Source organism: Echinops telfairi, unplaced genomic scaffold (genome assembly GCF_000313985.2).
Source record: "Echinops telfairi isolate 266 unplaced genomic scaffold, ASM31398v2 ScPeMD7_7469;HRSCAF=8507_0, whole genome shotgun sequence".
Lineage (NCBI taxonomy): Eukaryota > Metazoa > Chordata > Mammalia > Afrosoricida > Tenrecidae > Echinops > Echinops telfairi.
In genome coordinates, this window is record NW_022111372.1 from 19,017,258 (window position 1) to 19,027,533 (window position 10,276).

Sequence of the window (10,276 nt, forward strand, 5' to 3'; positions counted from 1 at the left end):
TCAGACACAATTTTAAATGGGGCTGAGGAATACTTTTGAAGTAGGGAAAGAAGTTCAGAATTGGGAGACCTTTAAGATAAGAAAGCAGTGTTTTCCAACTTCCCCTTTTAGTTTTCCAGAGTCTCTGAGTATCCATGGGTATGGTGCCAAGTAAATTGACAATGGCTCTCTCTTGTCCTTACAGCTGGAAGACCCAGGTGAAGGCCGAGGCTCAGGTGCCCACATGATCAGCACAGCCAGGGTACCTGCGGATAAGCCAGTACGCATTGCTTTCAGCCTCAATGATGCCGCAGGTACACTCTGCTATGCCTTCTGCCTGTTACCAGTATGATGTCTAGTTCCACAAAGGAAACAAAATTAAGCTCACTGACATTAAGTTGATTCTGAATCATTAGGACAGAGTAGAACTACATCTGTGGGATTACAAGTCTGTAACTGTTTGCAAGTCTTTCTTCCATCGAGTGGCTGGTGGTTTTGAGCCTCTGACCTTGCAGTTGGAAGCCCCAAAGAAACCACACCTGGAAATGCCCCCTTGGTACAACCTAATGTGTTTTCCTCGCACATTGTTTGGGTGGATTCCAGAAAGCGCTCTGGTGATACTTCACCCACCACCTCCAATCCTTTGGTTGTTTTTGCATAGTTCTTTTGTTTTTGGTTCCATCCACTGTTTTTGCTTCCTTTAAGAATAAAATTAATAAGAGTAATAGCAATATACTAAGGGCCGAATGATAGCAATGGTGTCATTTAAAAAAACCTCATGAGAAAATGTTTATGAAGGGCTGGCCATTAGTTAGGTAACATAAAAATATCGCTGTCCCAGTTCCAACAGCATTTGCTGAAGCCCGAGATCCAAATGCTGGTTTCTCCCTGGTGCTCCCACACTTCCGGCTAACCAGGCTTCAGCGGGAGTGATGAATGAGACAGGTGAGGCCGAGTCTCTCGAAATAGTAAGGTCTGAGGTGAGGCTGCCATACTTAGAGCCCTTCATCATAGCTCCCCTCAGTGACCTCTTAACACACATATTGAGTTGCACCACCTTTGAACAGAGGACCTCAAGTGGTGGGAGGTCACAGCCATGAGACTTGGATCTTTTCCACTGGTCTGACCATTTCTCTCTGTCGAATGTCACCTGTTAAAATCACATGCTTACACCGTATTACCATTTCAACCCTGGGTCTTTTGAAGACCAACTTAATTTCTTTATCTGTTTTCCTACAATGCTCATGAAAGGGTGATATTTGTCATTATTTTTCAAACTGATTACACAAAGACAGATTTATTTTAAAATACTGTGAAGAAGAGAGAAAGTGAAAGCTAGGTTCTGTGAAGTCTGATGTTACTCGGCCCATGCAGACTAGAGATCATGTGGGTGATACGTTTAACCCAGGTTTCCTGAACAATAGCACCCATGGAGGGGGTGCTCCGGTGCAGGGAGAAGGGAAGCCTCAGGTTTTGTGATCTCTTCATTCATTATTCTTCCCCTGGCCTGCTGCTGTACTCTCCTCTGACTCAGGGTTTGTCCAGAAAGACAGTGGTGAGTGAGAACCCAAGAGGTAAGCCAATCTACCCCAACATAGGAGGGCAATTGCATTTAGGTGCCTTTCTTTTTGATTTAGGCATTTGATATTATTTCTAATTCATGAAACTAGCCTGCAGGGTAGGCATCTGTATTCTCATTTGACAGAGACAGAGACTGGGGCCTAGGGACCATAGTAGAGTTGTAGTTTAAACTCAGATTCCTAGTCGTAAAGGGCAGAACTCTCTTTATTATTCCAGGAGAAGAAATAATACTGCTTCTCCAGGAGAAGAAAACAAGGAGAGAAAAACCCCTCTTATTTTAAAATGCATTTCATAAAAGCAAGCTTTTGAGGACTAATCAGGGTTTGAGTGCTCAGTTCTCTCATCCCAAAATCCAGGGAGAAGAGGAGGCATCATTTTCTTCCTTCTGCTCCTCCTGCCCATGGGTGCAGTACAAGTCATCGTGTAATCAACAACCTTAGAAAGAAAATGCTTGTATAAGAAGCCAGTTTATTCTCAACAGGGTTTTTACATTATAATGTTAGAGTAGACAGGTAAAGGTACAGCTCCATTAGATTCATTTTAACAGAATTTACATGCAGAAAAGCCGCGGAGAGGAGACTCTCAATGTTGAGTCTACCTTAACGAGAGCCTTCTTTGAAGCACAAGATGTGCAGCTTGTAATCTGCTGCCATCCTGCAACTGGGAGCATGTACATACTTTGTAATCCACCAATTTAGATAGATTTGTTCCACTCTCTTATGCATCAATTAAAACACAAACAAACCAGTGATACGCTCTTAAATGCCACAAAATATGGACAAAACTAGAGAACATTATGCTTAGCAAATTCAGTCAATTCTATAAAGATAAACATTTAATATCACCACTGTTATAAGGAAGAACAAAGAAGGAGTGTGGCTTATACACCAATAGCTAAGGCTTGATGACTGTGAAGTGGCCAGAGACAGGGGTAGGAACATGGAGAACAGGGGGCATGGTGATGGTGGAGGGAGAAATGGAGGGTTTAACACCCAAAAAATTAATTTAAGAAATAAACAAATAAAAATTGCTTCATCGAGGGAAAAACCCAAACCCTCCAGATTTCTTGCTCTTCAGATCTAAGTACTGGTCTGAATGCCCCCAAAAAGGAGGAAAAGTAAAACCGACGTGGACTTGGAGCCTCCACTGACACGCAAGTGCATTTCAAACAGTTGGGAACAACAACAACAACAACAACAACAACAACAAATATTTGTTCTAGTCTCTTTCTCATCTCCTTCAAATGCTCTAAGAATGTCTACTTTGAAATACCTGGGCTTTAAAAAATATAATTTCAAAAAGAGACTGTCATTTATTATACGTCATTCTTACTTCCTGATCCCACCAAAAGATACTTATGAAGAACAGACCAGAATTAGATCTACTTATGATCAATGTGTCTCTGTATCTCTAAAGGAGCATCACACGGAGTGTCCAAGGCAGGCGCTTGGGCTCATTGTTTCTTTGCATCAACTAGAAGAGCTACTTGAACCAAACAAACATTAAATTACACATCCGATTCAATAGGTTCAGGCTCAGGAATCTGTTTTAGACAAGTGCTCTGTGAGAACTTTCTGATCTGACAAATATGGGGTTAGATATTAGTGCAACACTGGTTTCACTCGATGCTGAGAATATAGAGAAACATGCTTTACAGATATTTGGGGACACTCCTGGATTCTTGAATATGAAGCATGTAGAGTGTCATACACAGCAGTGCTTGTTGTCATGGACACAGTGCATGCCTTTGGCATTCCAGTGCATATGGCGGGCAGGCCATGTGTTTAGGGGGAAAACAAAGAGAAATATTAGAGGCTTCCATGACAAATAGGGAGACTATAGTGGACTTCTGGGAGAATAAGTCTAAATTGTTGACAGTTTATTATTAGTGAGTAAGCAACATCCTTAGTAGGAGAGTCTATCTGTAAGTATTGATACCTATTTATTTTTTATAAGTATTATAATACCATGTCTCTTTTTCTCTCATTATGTTAGGAATGACTATTCATTGTTTGCATTTTTATTCCCTGAAGTGATTTAGAGCAGAAGTTAAGGCTTAGGTCTTTGGAATCAGAAGGGTGTGGGCTTTAGGGTCATCGTCCTCACCGTTTGTATGACCTTGGTTATGTCATTCAACCTTGTTAAACTTCAGCTTCCCATAAACGATATAAATTCATAACTCACAGGATTGTTGTAAGAATGAAATGACAGCATATAGTTCACGCCTGTAGCACAGTGCTTGGCACAAAGGAAACATTATTATTATGCCTGGTGGAGCCCCTGAGACTGTGGCCCTGAGTCACGCTTTAGGTTCTGGAAATGAACTTGCCTCGATGACTCAACGTTCAGCCAAGCAAAAGCCAGGTCTCTAAGGAGAACAGTAACACTAGGGAGCTAGGCACACCTTAGAATGATTAACTTTTTGAGATCAAAAGGGTGGCACTTCCCAAGACAAAATACTGAAGGGTCAGGAAAGGGGCAACGGCAACACAGGGAGGAAGGGGACTGCACGATGTCACATTCAGGGAATTGCCATCAATGAGATGAATGAAAATGTGTATGAATTGTTGAATGGAAAATTGATTTGTGGGATAAATCTTCACCCAATTTACAATAAAAAAGTTTTGTTTTGTTTTTAGAAAAGAAATCACTAAGCAGTGTATGTCCTATCTTCAGCTTCTATTTGATATGAAAGCAGATTTTATCGTACAAGATTGGCAGCAGCTATATAACTAGTAATTAAATGCTCTCAAGCTGATTTCAATGTATGGTGAGCCCACGTATGTCAGAGTAGAGCTGTACTTCAAAGGGTTTCCAAATTCTGATATTTCGGACAGAAGTAGATCGCCAGGGCTTTCTTTTGAGGCACTTCTGGGTGGACTCACATGTTTAGCCTTTTGATTATCAGCTGAGCACATTAGCCATTTTTCATACCACCCAGTGACTCCTGTGGTTTTTCAGGGACTAGTTATCTATTTGATTGGTTGTGGGTGTCCCTTACTTCCTTTCTTTTTCAAATAGAACACATGAGCTAATTTAAGAGAAGGAAGCAGTGTAGTATGTTGTGGAAATACTAAGACTCCAGTCAATTGTAGCAGAGGTTTGAACTGTGTGAGTCAGTAACACATCACTTAAGAGCCCTGCTTGAGTTGGACCTTGTGATGGGAAGTTACCTATATTATCTCAGAAAATATAATCACAGAGAAGAATTAGCAAGTCTGTTTTATGAGTTCAACAGAATAATTTGGACCTGTTCAGAAGGAGCAGGAAACAAAAAACCTCTTTAACAAGAGAGCAATAAAAGGGAGCTTCAAAACGTTCATGGAAATAAACCATTGCCTTTTAATTCCATTTGTCCATAAACTTTTGAAGCCCCTGCATATAATAAAGATGCTAAAAATTTGGCTAGTGGGATATTCTAGAACATGGAGAAAGGAGAGTACAGAAGAAGTTTTCTGTAATGGCACAGAGACAAGTAATAAAAACCTAGATTAGAAAGGAAAGACTACTTTATCCAGGGGTCACTGTGTTAGTCCAGGTGGACTAGAGAAACAAATTCATAGACACTCATATGTGTATAAAAAAGAGCTTTATATAAAAGAGTAATTGTATACCAAGAAAACATCCCAGCCCAGTCCAGATCAAGTCTATAAGTCTGATATTAGCACATATGTCCAATACCAGTCTATAAATTCCTCTTCAGACTCATGAAGCACATGCAATGATGCCGAGTGCAGGAAGATCACAAGCCAGTGGGTGGAAAGTCTTGTGGATCCAGTGGTGGTAGAAGCATCTAAGCACTGGCATGGGTATCCACATGGCTCCTCCAGCTCTAAGGGTTGGGCTGCCATCAGCATAGATCCATGTGGCTTGTCAACAGGAATGTCTCACAGGGAGAGGAGTGTGTCCCACCACCAGGGAAGAAGACCACCAGAATCCTCAGAAGGCCATGCCCACACAGAGGCCTCATTGGTTGTAACCTGATTGACAGGCTAGACTCAACTCCTTTTCAAGTTGACAAATTATGTAAATGCCACACACACTTTGAAGCAAGGACTGAAAGGATGTAGTGACAGACTGCTCCTGGGAGAAGGGGAGCCTGCCATTGTCCATTGATAGCAGAATAAGCCATCATACTCCAAATCAACCAGGGACCACCAGAGGTTTAGATGAAGAAGCAAGCTTATGGTTTTATTTTATTTTATTTTTAACAGAGCCCTTTAAACTACAACCACTACTTTGAGCTTACCATTGGGACCCTTCGTTCAATAACAGGTGTTGTTAGTGGATCCCAGGTTCACTCCCATTCTAGCAATTCCATCACATGCTGCTGGTCCCGTGCCGACTCCAGGGTGGTTGATGCTCATGGTTGAGGATATTCTGTTGTTATTTATAAAGTGTTCCTTGGCTGATTTTTTAGAAGTAGGTGGCCATTTCTTTCTTCCTTATGTGTCTTTAATCCAGAAATTCTGCTGTAAGCTGCCTGCCCTGAGTCACTCTGCTGATACTTAATGTACGGAGACAGTTTCCAGCATCATAGAAATGATCATAATTTCCAGAAGTAGAAATGTCTGTCTGTAATAAGCTAATGATATGATTATTTTTTAACTTGGAATTCCAAAGAGTTAACTTCCTAAACCCTCATGGAGTTAATTTTCCCCATATAAAATATGAAGAAGATAAATATAACTCCCACTTCTTGAGTTAGTAGATACTCCCTTTTCCGAATACAATTTATAGTTGGGCTGACATGGATTTCATATTAATTATTTGAGAGTGTCCTTTAGCTGAGCTAAAATCTAGCATTTGCTCACATAAATTTAGATCTTGACTCTGAGATTCTTCTTTTTCAAAATTATGTTTTAAAAAATTCTTTCAAGGTATTAGAATTTTTCATATCTGAACATGAATTAATCATGTGACAGTTAAGATGAATCCAAGACCCATGCTGTTGGAGTCTCTTTTAAAGCAGTAACGTTTAGTCTTCAAAGAGCAGGGCGCTTTGTGTGACAGTGGGAATGATGTGGACTAGCAGAAGTAGTGTAATTAAACAAACTGGCTGTCTGTGTATGTCCACTTGTATAACTGTCTCTTAGCAAGATTATGAAAAAGGTGAAGAGTTCCTTGTCATTGTCCTCTTCCTTCAATTTTATTATTACACTCTCTCTCCTTCTGGCCCTAAGATCTTCTGTATTCTTTTTTTCCCATGATCGCAATCCCCATATTCTCTAACCAAGCACAGTGCTTAGGGAAACAATAAAAACATAATTATCAAATACTTTTAAAATCAGTAGATGATATCTATAGCCACACAGTACACATTTATCAGTATTAAATGATTCTTTGAGGTACAACTGGTTTATTGGTTGGAATCTGTTACTTATGGCTTTAAAGAAAGTCTAGAAGAGAATGTTTATTAAACATCTAGAAGCCTTTATCAGAAAAGACTTGCCTTTGAACATAGAGTAGCTAAAGCAAATGGAGAAAATGATGAAATAAGTAAAACAGCTGAACAGAAAATTTCAAAAGCAGTTCAAGGAAACAAAGTATTATAATAAAAGGTACAAAGACCTGGAATTAGAAAGCTAAAAGGGAAGAACAAGATCAGTATATCTGAAGAAAAAAATTCAGGCTCCAAATTGCAATATAGAAGGCTTTTATGGGCAAAATATTGAGTGTTGCAGGAAGCATCAAAAGAAGATGGAAAAAATATACTGTCGCTGTATCAAACAAAAAGAACTGGTTGACAGTCAACTATTTGAAGAAGTAGCATCTGATCAATAATCAATGATACTGGAAAAAGAAGTCCAAGCTACACTAAAGACATTAGTGAAAATCCAGGCTCCAGGAATTGAAGAGCTGCCAACTGAAATGTTCCAGTAAGCTGATGAAGTACTAGACGCGCTCACTCACCTATGCCAAGACCTGGAAAATGTCCTTATCGGTATCCATTCCTAAGAAAGGTACCCCCAAAGAATTAGGAAATTATTGAACAATGTAATTAACATCCCATGCAAGTAAATTTTTGTAGATGATTATTCAACAACAGTTTCAGCAGTACATTGGCAGGGAGTTGCTAGAAATTTAAGCTGGATTCAGAAGAGGATGTGGAAAAAGGGATATCATTGCTGACTTCAGATGAATTTTGGCTAAAGCAGAGAATACTAGAAAGAGGTTTACTTGTGTTTTATTGACTATATGAGGGGGTACCCCCCCGAAAAACAGACTTCCCCCCAAAAAAACCTATGTATTGATTTATTTTTTTACAAAACAACCCCATCACCTTCAAAGTACTCTCCATTATATTTAATACATTAGTCAAATATGTGATTCCTTTCTTGAAAACATTTTCCAGACTGGAAAATCTGTTTGGATGGCTGACAGCACCTCCCTTGATTTTTTTTCTTCACCTCTTCTACTTCATCAAATAGCTGTCCTCTCTGCATTTGCAGAAACAAAAAGAAGTCTCAGAGAGCAAGGTCAGGCGAGTAAGGTACGTGGGGTAAGAGAGGTATGCTGCTTTTTGGTCCAAAACTGGTGCACCGAAATGGCTGCGTGAGCACATGCATTGTCGTGGTGGCAAAACCGGTTTCCTGTCTACCACATATCAGGCCTTTTTTTGTCACACACTGTTACACAATCTTTTCAGAACCTCTAAATAGAAAGCTTGATTAACAGTCTGACCTGGTGGGATGAACTCCAAATGCACTGAGTCAACATTTTTGTCCATCGGGGAAGTTGACGGATGTCCAGAACGAGATTTGTCATCAGTCATCATTTCACCTCTTTTGAAATGAGAAAACCATTTGTACACTTGTCCTGGTAAGCTGTGTTCAACCTCACAACAGTTTCTGAGGCATTTTTCCCAAGTAAGAAACTAAACTTCACAGTCACATGCTGTTCTCTTAAGTTGGTCATCACACAAAAAAAGAAGGTTTGAGCAAAACTACTTTGATGTAAAAATTTACTGTGAGAACCTACCCAGTGAGATGCCACTGGGTGCACTAACTCAGAGCGAGTTTCTGGATGCTTGCTTAGCAGGGAAAAACGTGTACTACAAAAGTTCTGTTCCGTCCAGTGCAATTCCATTTTTGGGGGTGCAACCCCTCGTACAAAGAAACTTTTAACTATGTGGATCAGAAAACTTCATTGTACTCATATGGAACCTGTGCTGGACCAAGAAGTAGTTATTCAAAAAGGAGCAGGCACTGCACAGTTTAAAATCTCCTTGACAGACTTCTGTTTCATGGACCTTGTACGACACCAAGCATGATGTCCTTTCCAGGAATTGGTGTCTTCTGAGACTATGTTCATACTATATGGCATAAAGGATCCCCGTCTTCCCTTCTAAAGAGCTTTCTGGACCTATGTTTCCCAAGACAGATTTGTTTGTTCATTTGTTGAAAGTTTCATGGTACTTTCAACATTTTTCACCAGCATGATAATTCAAATGCATCAACTCTTCTTTGGTTTTTCTTATGTAATGTCTAGATTTCACATGCATATGAAGCTATTGAAAATATCATGGCTTTAGTCAGGCACACCTAGTCTTCAATGTGAAATCTTTGCTTCGAAACACTTCCAAGAGGTCATTTACAGCGGATTTATCCAGTGTAATCTATCATTTGATTTTTTTTAATTTGAAAACAGTGATCTATGGCATTTCTTCCAAAGTTTTTTGGACTTACCAAAAAAAAAAAGGAGCAACGATCCTGGATTGCTTAGTTCATACTGAGCATGAATAGGTGGGGACTTATCTAGATTTCACATGCATATAAAGCCTTTATAATGCTTGTATTTACAGCAGATAGGCCCTGATGCTGTTTGAAACAAGTTTCCCCAACTTTGTATTCCTGTCTTCTGAAATACATTCCTCACATGCCATTTCACATAATATAATCCAAGTCATTAAAATAGCAGAGGTTTATTTTGGTCTATTTAACTTTATTTTTGGCTTCCTGCGGGAAAATGAAAAATTACATTTTGTAATTTTTTGGAAAAATAAATTGGTCAATAAATTATTTTTTTTGCTTCTCCTTTACATAAAGCTTCATATTCAATCAGATACTTTTCTAATTGGATTTTCTTCTGTGCTATTAGTGCTTAAAGTTGTTGCTGGTGGACTTGGCTGTGCTCTGCTATAGATTTTAGCAAGTTCTGAGCACTAATGACCTTCATTTTCTCATTTTCTGCTGTTTCGCAGGTTAGTCCACAGCCCAGTTAAACCCCCAATTATTTTCTGAAATATTGCCCATAAAAATGCCCACAAAGTCCTTGCGCTCTATCATCTTTGAGCTCTATCATCTGGGGGGGATAACCTCTGGGTCCAACACTCTCAGCTTGTTCAGCTCATCAAAGTACAGTCCGCCTTCCTCCAGGATGCCCGTGGTCACAGCGGCAGGCCATGTAAAGGTGACGCTTTGCTAGTCCAGGCTGATGGCTCTGGCAGCGAAGCTTTATGCTCAGTGGTTCTCTCCCAGCCTGGGTGTCTCAGCCACTGCCAAGGATACAGGGACTGTTTATTCAGGACATCACTATCTGTTATCATTTGATTTCTTCACTCCTTTTTCCATGGATGTGGATTGTGGATCCAAGTAAGAGGAAATATTTGACAACTCCAATTTTTTCCCTCTAGTGATTATGATATTATTTATTGGCCCAGTTGTAAAGATTTTTGTTTTCTTCATATTGAGTTGTCAGCAGTTTTTTTTTTTTT

At 39.7% G+C, this 10,276-nt stretch overlaps 1 protein-coding gene and 1 pseudogene across 1 annotated transcript in view; one reads left to right on the forward strand and one right to left on the reverse strand.

Moving 5' to 3' along the window:
- MAP3K7CL (MAP3K7 C-terminal like) overlaps nt 1–10,276 on the forward strand; it is a 73,177-nt gene that overhangs the window by 16,781 nt on the left and 46,120 nt on the right. The window contains exon 3 of the mRNA XM_004713097.2: nt 185–293. Within this exon, the coding sequence (XP_004713154.2) occupies nt 185–293 (109 nt within the window). The remainder of the gene's footprint in view (nt 1–184; nt 294–10,276) is intronic.
- Nucleotides 9,558–10,276, reverse strand: part of LOC105979559 — a 3,105-nt pseudogene continuing 2,386 nt past the window's right edge.